The 16,714-nt window shown below is 40.6% G+C and overlaps 1 protein-coding gene across 1 annotated transcript; it reads right to left on the reverse strand.

The window, feature by feature from the left end:
- Positions 1-3,757: 3,757 nt before the first annotated feature.
- Positions 3,758-12,219, reverse strand: LOC138978792 (zinc finger protein 555-like). The gene is made up of 3 exons (XM_070351580.1): positions 12,121-12,219; positions 8,805-8,908; positions 3,758-6,659 (listed from the first exon to the last, which is right to left on the reverse strand). The coding sequence occupies exons 2-3, from the start codon at positions 8,905-8,907 to the stop codon at positions 5,122-5,124; spliced, it is 1,641 nt and encodes a 546-aa protein (XP_070207681.1). The 5' UTR covers position 8,908; positions 12,121-12,219; the 3' UTR covers positions 3,758-5,121.
- Positions 12,220-16,714: the final 4,495 nt, after the last annotated feature.

Raw genomic sequence — 16,714 nt, forward strand, 5'->3', positions numbered from 1 at the left:
ACAAAAGGTACAGTTGTCAAACCCATCTTGACGAAAGAATATGGATCTCGTTCCCAGGTAGACTTGATCGACATGCAGTCCATGCAAGGTCGTTTCTCTTGGATTATGGTATACCAAGATCACTTGACCAAATTCATTGTGCTTCGACCCTTGACAAGCAAACGAGCAGTGGAGGTAGCATTCCAACTCTTAGACATTTTTCTACTGTTGGGGGCCCGCAAATTCTCTCGGAGTTTACGGCACAGATTGTGAAAGAGCTCAAATCATTGTGGCCAGAGTTGGTTATGGATTGGTCCATGGTAAGCCAAGGCATCCACAGAGCCAAGGCTCAGTGGAAAGAGCGAGCTCTGATATTAAAGACATGCTGACTGCATGGCAAGCAGAGAACGACACCACAGATTGGACAGTTGGACTGAAGTTTGTCCAATTTCAGAAGAACTCAAGTTATCACAGTGGCATTAAAAGAACACCATTTGCGGCACGTTTAGGGTCTGACGCCAAAATCGGACTAACAACGTCGTCACTGCCTGATGAGGTCATTCGCCGACATCAAACTGCTCGTATGCAATGTACACCCCCGAGGACATTAACCTCCAAAAAACTTTGCCACTTAGAAAAGCGGTCCAAGAAGTTTCCAACTGCGTTGGTCAAGGCTTCGTGCGCTGCAACTGCAACGGATCAAAACGATGCCAAACAAAGAAATGTTCCTGCTATAAAGCACAACTAAAGTGCAACTCGAGGTGTCATAGCAAAGTATCCTGCAACAACAAATGATAGTAGCGATGACAATGTGACAATATTTTACAAAGTTCTTTCAGTGTTTTACTATGTTTTACTATTATTTTACTTTCAATCTAACCCCCCGCGGGTTAGGGGGAAGAATTTACCCGATGCTCCCCAGCATGTCGTAAGAGGCGACTAACGGATTCTGTTTCTCCTTTTACCCTTGTTAAGTGTTTCTTGTATAGAAGATAGTCAATGTTTGTAAAGATTTTAGTCAAGCAGTATGTAAGAAATGTTAAGTCCTTTGTACTGGAAACTTGCATTCTCCCAGTAAGGTAATATATTGTACTACGTTGCAAGCCCCTGGAGCAATTTTTTGATTAGTGCTTTTGTGAACAAGAAACAATTAACAAGTGGCTCTTTCCCATCCCCCCCCCCCCTTTCCCCGTCGTGATATAACCTTCGTGGTTGAAAACGACGTTAAACACCAAATAAAGAAAAGAAAGACTTTCAATCTATGTAATCTATGTAATTTTTAACCACTCATTAAAATGGTTCCTATTACACTTTTGTCGTGTCGTGTCATTTCATCCTCACATCAAGTATAGAATTTGCCCTCAAATTTCAGGGAATAAGTATATTCCCTAGAAATTTTAGGGAATATACATAGTCACTTGTTGAAACAGGGAATATATAATTATATTCACTGATTTTTTCAGGGAATATATATACATATTCCCTAAATATACATTATCACTGTAACATATGCACCTTTAGTTTTCAGCTTCCGTTCGCTGCAGGTTGTTTTTAACCATCATTTGGACGAATCTTCGTTTGCGAGCCGCTAAGATCCACTTGGCGGCTAATTATGCATCCGCACCGAATATGCATACCAGCGCTCATTGGTTAATAACAGGATATTCGATGATTATTTTCCCGTGGGTAGCTTCCCTTTGCTGCACAATATTTACATATGTTTTAGACCAATGAGCGCTGGTATGCACATTCGGTGCGGATGCATAATTAGCCGCCAAGTGGATCTTAGCGGCTCGCAAACGAAGATTCGTCCAAATGATGGTTAAAAACAACCTGCAGCGAACGGAAGCTGAAAACTAAAGGTGCATATAGTTCAAACAATCATTCAACTGTATTTATTTGACCTTACACAGACTGTAGGAAGAGGCAAACCGTCTTGAACAATATTTTTCCCCAGGAAGCGACTCCAACTGAGAACACAGAAGACTCGAAGGTGAGTGACGTACCTTGTAGTCTTTCTGTGATAGTAGTAGTTCAGTGGACGATCCTTCCGCCTGTGCTCGGAGTTGCAAGGAATAGGTTTCCCATTTCGCCTTATTCGGTAAATGAAGTAGCAAGTAACACCCAAATCACACGTCCTGCTGAAATACTCTGGTACAGGTTTTAACGGATGTTTTATGACCATTGACGATGAGGTCACAGGTACGGGCCTTAGCTTTCTTTCTTTCTTTATTTGGTGTTTAACGTCGTTTTCAACCACGAAGGTTATATCGCGACGAGGGAAAGGGGGGAGATGGGATAGGGGAAAGGGGGGAGATGGGATAGAGCCACTTGTTAAGTGTTTCTTGTTCACAAAAGCACTAATCAAAAAATTGCTCCAGGGGCTTGCAACGTAGTACAATATATGACCTTACTGGGAGAATGCAAGTTTCCAGTACAAAGGACTAAACATTTCTTACATACTGCTTGACTAAAATCTTTACAAACATTGACTATATTCTATACAAAAACCACTCAACAAGGGTAAAAAGTGAAGAATTTTATGGGTGAGAAAAGGAAAGTAAAAGGACTTTGGGGAGGCAGAAATAGAGAAGAAACAAGAAAAAGAGCCTAATTAGGTTCAGGGCATCGAGAGTGATGCGACCTTCTCTCAGAAGTTAGTAGAGAAGGCTCCCCCATCCACCACCCGGGGGACGCGCCTCTACGCCAATTAGGGGGCGCGAGGGGTACCCTTAGCAGATGATGACATCCACGGAAAAACAGAAATGCGGACATATATATTTTGAAAGCCATAGCGGTGACTGTCGGTTCCCGAGCCCAAAGTTTGACCGAGTCCATCTTTAAGTAGAGGAGGAACACATGTACTTCAAGCTCACAATGAGCAAATAAAATATTCCGAGCCAAAAAATATTTTACAATTTTTTCTGTGGTAAAACATCAGTCCCATTCTACCGCAGCATTCGCCAATTGAATTTTTCCGCAGAATAACTAAATAAAGTCATAACCGCTAAGGATAGAGCCTGTTCAAGGGTGGCTCGTTCCTGCCAGGTGTGAGACCAAAATTAATCCGTACAAATTTTTTAGTTTTTGACTCAGTCCTTGCATTGAAGTCCATGAAATTTGGTATTTTTTTGACACGGCTGTCTGAGGTATGACTGAAAGCCCTAGGGGCTCCGTGCGCGTGGACCTGACAAGTTTAGTTATTTTAAAGTCAAAGTGAAATTCCCATTCACCGTCATACAACTATAATATAGTGTATCGTGTGTTGAATTTTGACGCACGTGTTTAATTCTTTCTTCTCCCATATCTTTGGCTCACTCAAAATCACAGGACAATAACCTGATTTAGCTGTGCAAGCGATTAAAAAAAACCCACGTGAATCAACTTAGTGTGTGTCCGTTTATGCAAGTGCACGTGCATGTGTGTGCGTCTGTGTAAACTGATAAAAGCGTCAGTCTTAAAATAAAACTAAATTCCTTCATATAGATGACCAAACTAAACAAAACCTTCACAGCAGCACATTTTTTTTCGATTTTTCAAAATCGCCAGTTAAACTTGCATTGTGTTGTTGGTTTTTGTTTTTGTTTTTTGAGTGTGTGAAGGGGGAGGGGGGGGGGTGTCGAATTATTATTATCATCACGTGTCGAGCCATAAGCCACAATTAAAGCTTTTTATCGGTTCCCTCACTTATCTGGTAATTGTTGCTGGCGCCCCATATCAAATTTCAAAAATTGATACAAATAATTTTGTGTATGCTTTAGGCAACAAAAAAACAAAAAATAGGTGTGGTTACGGTAACATAGCCAAAACAAATAGGGTAGGAAGGTAGGCAATCACTTTTCTTTTTTTTAAAACTTTTTTCCCCCTGTGTACAAATTAAACCTACTTGACAGGGAAATAAGTGTCCGACTCGGGCGGTTTCGCTTTCATTGCGTTTTCTGCACTCGTTTTCTTGTTTTTTTGTGGGTTTTTTTTACAAATGTAATAAAAAGTTATAGGGTCGGCCCCTAAAAATAGGGTAGGTCGGGTTACCGTAACCACACCTATTTTTTTTAGGCCCTATCAATATTCATTTTGAGCCAGGACAAAGTACAGTACTGGCATTTACAGCAACATCCAGCATATTATTACAGTTATTTATGTGGGTAATAACTAATATCAACAAATAATTTGAAAGCAAGGCTGTTAGCAACATTTTAGTTTATTTTCTTATGTAGTGTTAAGATTTAGGTAAAAATAGTCACAATTGCAGTATTGGATTTGTGGTGTAAACATGTAATGTTCTTTCTTTCTTTATTTGGTGTTTAACGTCGTTTTCAACCACGGAGGTTATATCGCGACGGGGTAAGGGGGGAGATGGGATAGAGCCACTTGTCAATTGTTTCTTGTTCAAAACATGTAATGTTGATTCTGAAAGTTTATATTATGACAAAATTAAGCCTGGACAATGTTCAGGTTCATTGGGTTTATTGAGCCAAGATCAGATTACAAATAGATATATAATTTATCATATATGCATTAATGATTCATGCAGTGTTTCAATCACTGAAAATCAGAGTCTAGAATAACACACACACACACATGTATACAATTCCAAACATCTGTAAGTGTTGTGAATTGAAGAGAAAAAAAAAATAGAGACAAAATAAAAAGTAATGCATGTGACAGTCACGTTTGGTACATTTGTGTGTGGATAAGAATGATGATTCTTTCTTTCTTTATTTGGTGTTTAACGTCGTTTTCAACCATTCAAGGTTATATCGCGACGGGAATGATGATTTCATAATAATGTTCTGATACAAAAGGTACTTTCTTTCTTTCTTTATTTGGTGTTTAACGTCGTTTTCAACCATTCAAGGTTATATCGCGACAGAATGTTCACACTTTGTTCGTCCTTATTCAGTTATTGTATGTTCTATCATGTGTTTCTTCAACTGACTTGAATACGTAAATGCATCACCGCACTGTTTGCAATGATGTGGTTGTTCTCCTGTATGAATCAACAGGTGTGCTTTCAAGCTACCAGAGCCCCTGTGCCACATAGTTTACAGTGATGTGGTCGCTCTCCTGTGTGTTTAGACAGGTGCTGCTTCAAGTGATTGGCACGGTGAATGCAGCATCACACTGATCACACCGATATGGTCATTCTCCTGCATGTGTTAACACGTGTTCCTTTAGGTTACTAGGACGGGTGAATGTAGCGTCACATAATGTGCATGAATGTTTTAGCCCCGCATGTTTGGACATGTGCTGTTGCAAATAACTTGGACGGCTAAATGCAGCTTCACAAATTGTACACTGATGTGGTTTTTCTCCTGTATGTTTAAAATTGTGTTTCTTCAATGCACTGGAGCAGGTAAATGCTGCATCACACTGTGTACACGGATATGGGCGTTCTCCTGTATGTATCAACATGTGTGCTTTCAGATTGCTTAACCATTTGAATGTCGCTCTACATTGGGAGCACTGATGCGGTCGTTCTTCTGTATGTCTTAACATATGTTGCTTCAAGGAGCTAGGGCGAGTGAATGCGGCATTACATTGATTACACTTATGTGGTTTCACTCCTGTATGGTTTAACATGTGTGTTTTCAAACTGTTGAACCACTTGAATGCAGCATCACAAACAGTGCAATGGTGTGGTCGTTCCTCTGAATGTGTAACCATGTGATGTCCCAAGGTGCCAGAGTCTGCAAAAGTAGCACTGCACTGTCCACACTGATAAGGCCGTTCTTTGGTATGTGTTAACATATGTCTCTTCAGGCTACCAGAGTGGTTGAATGCAGAGCTACACAGTTTACACTGATGTGGACGCTCTCCTGTATGTGTTAACATGTGTTGTTTCAAGTGACCGGTGCGGATGAAGGTAGCATCACATTGAGAACATGCATGTGGTCTTTGTTTCGAGTCCAAAGAATCCAGCTGCTTCAAAGTTTCTTGATTCTTTTTTGCCCCATCTTCCTTCAAAGCACCCAATCTTGGAAAGGCTCCAAGCGACTGGCTCAGTTTGGGGTGTTGTTCTGCGATTACGGAGATGTGCTCTTTCACAAAAGTGCGTGGTCTTACTAAAACAGTAGATCCCTGTGCATGTGCCTGACAGTCTTCTGAATCTAATCTGTCATGTCTTCCGAAAGTGTCCAAATAATTCCCTTGACTCTGTTCCACTACAGATGGAGCTTGACGCACATAAAGACGGTTTCCTGAAATACAACGGTCAAAGTCTGTGTGCTCAGTACATCTGCCAGCTACTTTTGTGCAGACGGCAACACTGGTGCTTTTGTTCAAGGTTTCCGACACAGCCTCGCTCAAACAACCTGAGTTTTCTTCAGGATCTGCAGGCTCACACTTTATGCTGGTCTGATGTCGAGAATCTGCATCAACCGCTGCCATATTGGTGGCGTGGAAGGGGTGATGCTCACTCTGTATGTCAGAATTAACCTCCATTTGCTCTGTTTTGATACTGACGGTGTACCCGCCACTGGCACCATCAGCTTTATCTGCAGAGCATGGTATTTTCCAGTCACTTCCTGCTTCTGAACAAGAGTATAGTTCATTTTCCGACTGTCTTCTTCTTGACCTTTCCATCGCCAAAGTATCAGTTGCTGCAACTTCTCTTTCAGATGTCAGTCCTGTGGGGGTAGTGGCTGTCTTCTCTATGATGTTGTCTTCTCTGAATGACACTGAAAAAGAAAAGTACATGTAATTGAAGTCAACAGTTAAAAGGATACTACTGATCTGACAGACAATGTATCAATCAAACTTAACATGTCTTTACCCTTGCTTGACCCCACAGTGACCTAGAGATTTGAGGATCAAACAGGCTTTCACTATGTCTGAAGGTCATACAACCCTAAAAGTGTGTGGAGTTTCAAAGCTTTAACTGTAGGTTTCAAAAACATTCAAGAAAATCTCCACACTAATTTTGTGTACATGTGTCAGCTGGCAGTCTGTCACAGCTGAGTCCCTCCTATGACTTAGTGATTACTCAGAAGATATGGTGCGCCAAATTGATATTACTATCGTTAACAGTTATAAAGGGTTTTGAAACTATCGTTAACTGATATGTAGAGTTTCGAAACTATCGTTATCTGTTAAATAGAGTTTCGAAACTATCGTTAACTGTTATTTAGAGTTATATCAATAGCGCGTTTGTGCGCGCTATTGCTAAAACTATAACAGATAACGAGGGTTTCGCAAAACGGCGGCATGGTGCTCGCAAGTGATATTACTATCGTTAACTGTTATATAGAGTTTCTAAAAATAGCGAAGGCGTGGTCGGATGTTTCGATGCCGGCAAAATGGCTGCTGAACGTTTCGTTCGAGCGAATTTGCACTAAATTACTACAACATTTAGTAGATCATATTCAACTAACTGTCAAACTCAAACTCAAACTCAAACTCAAATTTTATTGGCTTCAATTTTCATAGAAGAATTTGTCTTGCGCTTGGGAGAAAGTAAGAGTATAACATATAAAAACAGCATTCATATCACATTTCATGTATCACACACAGTAATCACTAGTATAAGCCTACAATTATCACATTTGTACCTGTATCATACATGCAAATAAATAGTATCACATTTCCACGTATCACACACAATATATACATTACATAACATACAGCAAGCTTCCATCTCCCGCGCCCCCCCCCCCCCCCCCCCCACACATACATATCCTCGCACGTGCGTCGACTCCATACAAATAACATCATCAGTCCATTAACTAAAATGCACAATGACTAGTAGTGGGTACATGATACTTAAATACGTGCTCAACTAGACCTGCTAACTAAAATAATAACAGAAACAAAAACAAGGACTGGGCACAACATTTACACGTGTGTGACCTACTTACATCAAGTGCCTGTGATCTATAAATAACAATGATTGCGTTTAAAGTAAAACATGAATAATGCCGATGTTTGCTAACAATGAATACATAACAACTAAGATAAGAATGTATGTGCTTTCATAATATGATTATTTTATAAAACACAGTGGGGAAATTTGGAAAATAATTTTTATACGAAAATTTTTATCGTCTGATAAGTCCATTTCGCTGCTTCGTTTAATCAAGTAATCAAATCTTCGTTACAGCTAGCACGCTTCCTGTTTTCACAGAAATATTGGTCAGTGTCAGCTTGACCCGTTCTCGCCGCTGCCGCGCTGTGTCAGTGCGGGTCAGTTTGTACACATACGGCTGGCATGCATGCAGTGGGCAACGGTCAGTGTCAGATTGACCCGTCCAGTACCCAAAACACGATGCGATAGCATGCAGTGTTTTCCAAAACGCGTCGTGGGGGATGTCACTCGGGAAACACGTTGTTTTGTGTTTGTTTTGAAAAATACCCACTGTTTTGTGTAGTGCGTCTGTCATGGTCTTGTCCGCGAATATTCAGTAGGCCTACCGTCTTCAAACCGCACACGTGGAAAACGGTACGGCCGAAAGTACAAAAGGGCCTAAAGCTAATATTAAACAAACGACAACAGAAGAACGGTCAATAACTAATGTTGTAGTTTTTTTAATTGTGTTTCTAGTTCAAATGTACATTTCGTAGCATAAAGACAGTTTTGCAATGGCATTTCAGGGTTTTCCCATTTGGGAACAATACCGACGCGCTTTTGATAAAACTATCGTTAGCTGTTATATAGAGTTTCTGAAACTCTATATAACAGATAACGATAGTTTCGAAACTCTACATAACAGTTAACGATAGTTTCAAAACTCTGTATAACAGTTAACGATAGTTTCAAAACCCTATATAACAGTTAACGATAGTAATATCAATTTGGCGCACCATAAGAAGAGTCAAAATATACTAACCATGTCGATACTGATCAGCCAGGTAGCAGGAATCCTCTGCCTCTTCAGCGACATCAACCTCTATCTTGAATTCTGTCGCAACTGCTGCGCCCTCTTCCTCCATCCTGTAACACAAAAAAATGCATCTGATATGTGACCCTCCACCACGAAATGAGTCGCATGTCACCTCGCGCGGTTCTGCGGGGAGTGTCTGGTAACAGTGTGAGAGTCACCTTAGTCACAGGCTTATAACTCAACAGTTTTTGCTCTTTTCTAAAACGGTTTTCACCACTGGATAGAGCATAAAAAACTCTTTAGGAAAATGTAAAAATGTGAAAATCATGCAACGGTGACATGCGACTCATTCCGTGGTGGAGCGTTCCCCCCTCCACACACACACACAAAAAGGCTGTCAGCGCAGACTCCCCCCCCCCCCCCCCCCCCCCCCCCCCAGGTCTTCAGGACAATCATATAAGGCCTGGCTCTGAGGAGCCAGCTCATAAGCACCCCCTGTTCAAAATTCACTCCCTTCCTGTTCAATTCAAAGAACTGTGGAAAAAGATTGATAAGGCTTAAAAAAAAAAAATAGCCTGTTTACGGTATCCCGATCGACCCTATTTTTTCATGCGCCCTTAGACTTTTTTTTGGCATCTGGGAAAAAAGAAAAGAAAAAAAAAGGTCTGTTTTTTTGGCAAAATAACTTAAAAATGTTTTTTTCGAACAAAAAATATAAACAAGAAGGGCAAAGCCCATACGACTCACATGCTTGACCTTGACCTTTACATGACCTTGACCTTCAGAGTCAAGGTCAAATAACTAAACCTAGCAATGACATCATACACTAAGAACTGCTTTACACATTTTTTCTACCAAAATACATGTGACCTTGACCCAAGGTCAAGGTCATGCAACACAAAGCTGTTAATTCAAGACATAGGAAGTACAATGGTGCTTATTGGCTCTTTCTACCATGAGATATGGTCACTTTTAGTGGTTCACTACCTTATTTTGGTCACATTTCATAAGGGTCAAAGTGACCTTGACCTTGATCATATGTGACCAAATGTGTCTCATGATGAAAGCATAACATGTGCCCCACATAATTTTTAAGTTTGAAACAGTTATCTTCCATAGTTCAGGGTCAAGGTCACTTCAAAATATGTATACAATCCAACTTTGAAGAGCTCCTGTGACCTTGACGCAAGGTAAACCAAACTGGTATCAAAAGATGGGGCTTACTTTGCCCTATATATCATATATAGGTGAGGTATTCAATCTCAAAAACTTCAGAGAAAATGTGAAAAATGTGAAAAATAGCTGTTTTTTAGACAACATTTATGGCCCCTGCGACCTTGACCTTGAAGCAAGGTCAAGATGCTATGTATGTTTTTTGGGGCCTTGTCATCATACACCATCTTGCCAAATTTGGTACTGATAGACTGAATAGTGTCCAAGAAATATCCAACGTTAAAGTTTTCCGGACTCGGGTGAGTACATAGACTCACTTTTGCTTCGCATGTGAGTCAAAAATATAACGCGACCTACCGACCCTAATTTTTTTTTGGCCTATGTTACCGTAAACAGATTTTTTTTGGGGGGGTGGGGGGGGCCTAAGATCAGGGTTGGGTTCAGAAAGACTTGTATTTCGGCAACAGCGCGGTCACTGATGAGCGACTGACCGTAGCGAGAGATGCGGTTCATTTGCAGGTGTCAGCGAGATTCTGTCGAAGTATCTCGATGCAAAGCAGATTTATCTTTTGCCATACAAATGTTGTTTTTTGTTTGTTTCCATGTTCAGTATGTATTAACTGTATTTCGTTTTAAATAATGCTGCTTCACTCTAGCCTCGGGACCAGTGACACACGCTGCTTGGTTCGTGGACGAATTCCGTGATACGGGCAATGGCCAATGCCGAATCACTGAGTGACGCATAAGCTGCTTTGTGATCTCAGTTCAATCACCGAAATGCTTTGGAATAAAGAATAAAGCAAAGGAAATTAAGAGAGGGGGGGGGGGGGGGGAAGAATAAGTTAAAGGCACAGTAAGCCTCCCGTAAACCATCACAGACACTGTCAGGCTTTTACACACAGTACAAACACCCTTCCATTTGAACGCTCACCAAACGGGAACATCCTAGGTGCCCTTCGTAAAGAGCGAGCAATTTTCAAAGAATTTATTTTTGCGTGGTTTATCTTACCCTGAGCCACCGTAAACCCATGTGATCCAGTTTCCCTTTTTCACAATGTAGTCATCAGTTAGTAATTTGAATGCGACTAGATGTGAGCTTATCTGCAATAGCACGTTATTTTGTACCTCTCACTATGCACGAAACAAACGGCTGTGGTTCACAAGAACTCTAGCGATGGCTTTTGACTGTTCAGAGGAACTGACGATGCCTATAAACCGTCGTCTGCTACGAGAACCACGACCTTGCGTGATCCTGGTTCTGGGCTTTTCTTTTTTTCAAAACTTCGAATTGTACTGATCTTGTCTTGATGAAAAAAGAATTCTGTTTGTGTAACAAGCTGTCAATTTATTATTTAGATTTTAAAAGTTAGGTCTAGCGCTAAAACGCACCACGGTCTGATTGTCTCTGAGCAATCGGCGCAAAATTAATTCTTTAAAAATTGCTCGCTCTTTACGTAGGGCACCTAGGGTGTTCCTGTTTGGTGAGTGTTCAAATGGAAGGGTGTTTGTACTGTGTGTAAAAGCCTGACAGTATCTGTGATGGTTTACGGGAGGCTTACTGTGCCTTTAAACAGATTATTTTTTAACAGAAAAAATACAAATGGACCGACAATGGCAAGGCTCGAACTGGCGACCTCATGATCTCTAGCGCATATCACTACCGACTGAGCCAAGAAGGCAAGCTGACTGATAGGTGAAAAATAGGAAAGTCTATTTTGTGAGATACTGGTGACTGCCGGTGCTCGAGCCTGGGGACTCCAGATCCGGCTTGCCGGTTCCCAAGCCACTCTGTTGTACTGTTTCGTTGGGGCCCAGTTGCTGGCGAGGTAGCACTGGCCGGGTGGTACTGGTCACAGGCTAGCCCCACAGCCCAGGGCCTGAAACTGAAACTGGGTTCCAGGGCGAATCCCGAAAAGCAGTAGTTTGCCTACCAACCTACCCCTGTTTTCATTTTCGTAGGAACATGTTCCACTTTATCTTTCACTCTATCATCTATGGGCATTAGGCGCACCAACCAATGATTTCAATGAGGATAACTAGTACTTGTATGGTAGTTGCCCTGTTCAGGGATTCACTGCGAACTCCAACGGATATTCGCTGCCTTGTCAAGATAAAAGAGGTATTTTCACACACTAGACTTGAAGCTTACCTTGGTGATACCAAAGAGTTTAAATCTTCATGTATTATGATTCTTGGTCGTATTCCTCTTCGAACAATCAGACGCACTTGACTGTCGACGGCTGCTAAAAAGTCGACGGAGTGACTGACCTTGACAATATAATTGTCTTTTCATCGCAATCCTACGAAAATGAGGGGTCCTAGCGATAGGCGTACGAAATCAAATGCAAAACAATTAGTCCAAGCAAATAAGAGAACAACGTTGAAGTGACAATGACTAGGTTTAAAATGTCCCTTATCAGAAAGTTCAACCTCAGTCCTTTGATGTTTATTAAACACATTTTCATATAAAGTTGGCGCTTCATATGGAAAAGTGGCTTTGAAATTGACCCTAATCCTTCTTTGGGCTCTGTAAATGTCGTTTGGGGCTATGGTTGTAAAACGGTATCTACTGGTCACCCCAATGTATAAACTGAAAACTCTTTCTGCACCAGAACACGCAGAAAGGATTGTATCTGCCTGATGTCTGATGCTTTTCAAAATCCCCAACCACTAACACCTTCAAAACGGACATTAACTGACACTGTTGTTTTTCCCTATATAATCCTTACTATTTTTCCGAGACGTCGTCGTGTTGTGTATTTAGCTTGCCACAACCTCATACATGGTCCTAAAAGTTAAAGTTGAAGAAAATACTAAAGATAAATGAACAAGCTGACGCAGTGTCATTCGCACCGTGAATCCCCCCATGGGAACATACTAAAGTCTGGTTCCAAATAGGCTCAATTTCCTTCTATTTCTTTGTATTTCTGCCTCGTAGGGGTAGGGGTGTTCAAACCAAAGGCACCTTTAAACCAAAATTCAAATCACACATCTTACAATACTAAGACACTCAGCAGTGAAAGGGTGTCTGCTGGTAAAAAATTCCAAACAATCCTAAAAGTACTTCACTACTAAACGTGCTTTTAAAAAGAGCCGTTATTTTTCCCTCTATAATCAGTATTGTGTTTTCTGCGAACATGTAGTCTATTTAGATGGTTGTCTTGTGCACATGAGTTGCTAAAGCGTTTTCAGTTGGGCATATGTCGAAAAGCAAAGAATTAGCCCTTTGAAAACCATCAGAACTGTCACACAAAAATAACATTTACCTATCTCACCAACTGACCAAACATAGGGCTTTTCCTTATGTATTATGTATTGTCGTGTTTTTTGTAGCATACTTGTGAAAACAGCCACCACTGTTGTAAATGATACTTTAAAGAGCATTATTTCATTTTTACAGTTGAAGGACAACCTGGACTGCCGTATATTACAGCTGTTTTACAATCAGCCAAAATTTTCTTAACAAACGTATGTTAAGAACAACTCCCATAGTGAAATTGAAGGAAAACAAAGTGAAAACCCCCCTGCCATAGAGGAGCTAAAGAATCAACAATAAACGACTGCATGGATAGCTTGATGCACGAATGCATTGCGGACATGTTTGTCTCCAACCAAGAGAAAGTTCCAAAAAATCCCTTTTGTGCTTCTTATTATACAGTGACGTCAAAGACAGCCTTTTCTGCTGTTCATACATTCAGGGGTTATGGTTACACTAAACGACGTAGTTGTAGCCATACTGCCATCCAGATTTATTTTTTCCTTGCGAGCAGTCACAGGGTGTTTATGCTGTCTGCCAACCGTCAGACGACCCCGCCCAAGTCTGTTAAGGGACCGTTTGACCGTTATAGAACGCGTCTTTTTGATTTTTTAGCACATTTGGAAACGGTTGATTTTTATCCCTACCATTGTTTCGAAACATTATATAGGAACGTTTTGTGAACAACGGATAATAGCCGCTACTCGCATGTGTAGCAAAAGTGAGCGTACATACTCACCCTGGTCGTACAGCCGTTGTCCGTTGCCCGTCTTCATCTGTCTGTACAAATCATTACCTTTGGATTTTTCTCGAACGCTATGAAGTGAAGAAACACCAAATGTTGCAAAATGTTGTATGACCCCAAGAGCTCAAAAAAGATACTTGAGAACCTTGACCTTACCTTAAGGTCAAGGTCACAGGGAGAATGAATGTGGTCTAAAAACTGCAAAATTTCACATTGTGCCAGTTTTCTGGAAAACAAATTAAAAACAGCGGGCTTAGTTTTGTATGGTATACAAGAAAAAGAAAGCCTTATCTTCTGATACCATTTTGGTTGACCTCGCTTCAATGTCAAGGTCACAGGAGTCCTTCAAAGTTGAATTGTATACATGTTTTGAAGTGACCTTGACCCTGAACTATGAAAAAAATCTTTCAAACTTCATAATTGTGTGGGGCACATGTTATATACTGATATTGAGCCACATTTAGTCACATATCATCAAGGTCAAGGTCACTTTGCCCCTTATGAAATGTGACTGAAACGGGCAATTGAATCACTAAAAGTGACAATGTCTCTTTGTAGAAAGTGCCAATAAGTATGTTTATGCTTCCTATGTCTTGAATTGATAGCCTTGTGATGTGTGACCTTTGATGATCTTGACCTTGGCCAAAGGTCATGTGTAATTTGGTAGGAAAAATCTGTAAACCAGTTCTAATAGTGTACAATGTCCTTGCCAGCTTCAGTTGTTAGACCTTCACCTTCAAGGTCACCTGAAGGTCAAGGTCACTTTAAGACAAAGGTCAAGCATGAGAGTCGCATGGGCTTTGCTTTGTTAAGATTTTTTTACCAAGACACATGGATTTCTTTACCCGGCTTGGTCACATTTTTCATAGGGGTCAATGTGACCTTGACCCTAACGATATGTGACCAGATGTGGCTCACTATGAAATTCTAACAAACGCCCCACTCAGTGTTTAAGTTTGTAAGAGATATCGTCCATAGTAAAGTTAAAGGGGCAAGCTCACATCAAAATATGTCTACAATTCAACTTTGAAGGGCTCCTCTGACCTTGACATTGAAGCGAGGTCAACCAAAATGGTATCAGAAGATAAGGCTTTCTTTTTCTTGTATACCATACAAAACTAAGCCCGCTGTTTTTAATTTGTTTTCCAGAAAACTGGCACAATGTGACATTTTGCAGTTTTTAGACCACATTAATTCTCCCTGTGACCTTGACCTTATGGTAAGGTCAAGGTTCTCAAGTATCTTTTTTGAGCTCTTGGGGTCATACAACATTTTGCAACATTTGGTGTTTCTTCACTTCATAGCGTTGGAGAAATATCCAAAGGTAATGTTCAGTACAGACAGATAAAGACGGGCAACGGACAACGGCTGGACGACCAGGGTGAGTATGTACGCTCACTTTTGCTACACATGCGAGTAGCGGCTATTATCCGTTGTTCACAAAACATTCCTATATAATGTTTGGAAACAATGGTAGGGATAAAAATCAACCGTTTCCAACTGTGCCAAAAAATCAAAAAGACGCGTTCTATAACGGTCAAACGGTCCCTTAACAGACTTGGGCGGGGTCATCTAACGGTTGGCAGACAGCACAAACACCCTGTGACTGCTCGCAAGGAAAAAATAAATCTGGATGGCAGTATGGCTACAACTACGTCGTTTAGTGTAACCATAACCCCTGAATGTATGAACAGCAGAAAAGGCTGTCTTTGACGTCACTGTATAATAAGAAGCACAAAAGGGATTTTTTGGAACTTTCTCTTGGTTGGAGACAAACATGTCCGCAATGCATTCGTGCATCAAGCTATCCATGCAGTCGTTTATTGTTGATTCTTTAGCTCCTCTTTGGCAGGGGGATTTTCACTTTGTTTTCCTTCAATTTCACTATGGGAGTTGTTCTTAACATACGTTTGTTAAGAAAATTTTGGCTGATTGTAAAACAGCTGTAATATACAGCAGTCCAGGTTGTCCTTCAACTGTAAAAATGAAATAATGCTCTTTAAAGTATCATTTACAACAGTGGTGGCTGTTTTCACAAGTATGCTACAAAAAACACGACAATACATAATACATAAGGAAAAGCCCTATGTTTGGTCAGTTGGTGAGATAGGTAAATGTTATTTTTGTGTGACAGTTCTGATGGTTTTCAAAGGGCTAATTCTTTGCTTTTCGACATATGCCCAACTGAAAACGCTTTAGCAACTCATGTGCACATGACAACCATCTAAATAGACTACATGTTCGCAGAAAACACAATACTGATTATAGAGGGAAAAATAACGGCTCTTTTTAAAAGCACGTTTAGTAGTGAAGTACTTTTAGGATTGTTTGGAATTTTTTACCAGCAGACACCCTTTCACTGCTGAGTGTCTTAGTATTGTAAGATGTGTGATTTGAATTTTGGTTTAAAGGTGCCTTTGGTTTGAACACCCCTACCCCTACGAGGCAGAAATACAAAGAAATAGAAGGAAATTGAGCCTATTTGGAACCAGACTTTAGTATGTTCCCATGGGGGGATTCACGGTGCGAATGACACTGCGTCAGCTTGTTCATTTATCTTTAGTATTTTCTTCAACTTTAACTTTTAGGACCATGTATGAGGTTGTGGCAAGCTAAATACACAACACGACGACGTCTCGGAAAAATAGTAAGGATTATATAGGGAAAAACAACAGTGTCAGTTAATGTCCGTTTTGAAGGTGTTAGTGGTTGGGGATTTTGAAAAGCATCAGACATCAGGCA

The sequence above is a fragment of the Littorina saxatilis genome, linkage group LG10, assembly GCF_037325665.1.
Source record: "Littorina saxatilis isolate snail1 linkage group LG10, US_GU_Lsax_2.0, whole genome shotgun sequence".
In the NCBI taxonomy this organism is placed as follows: domain Eukaryota; kingdom Metazoa; phylum Mollusca; class Gastropoda; order Littorinimorpha; family Littorinidae; genus Littorina; species Littorina saxatilis.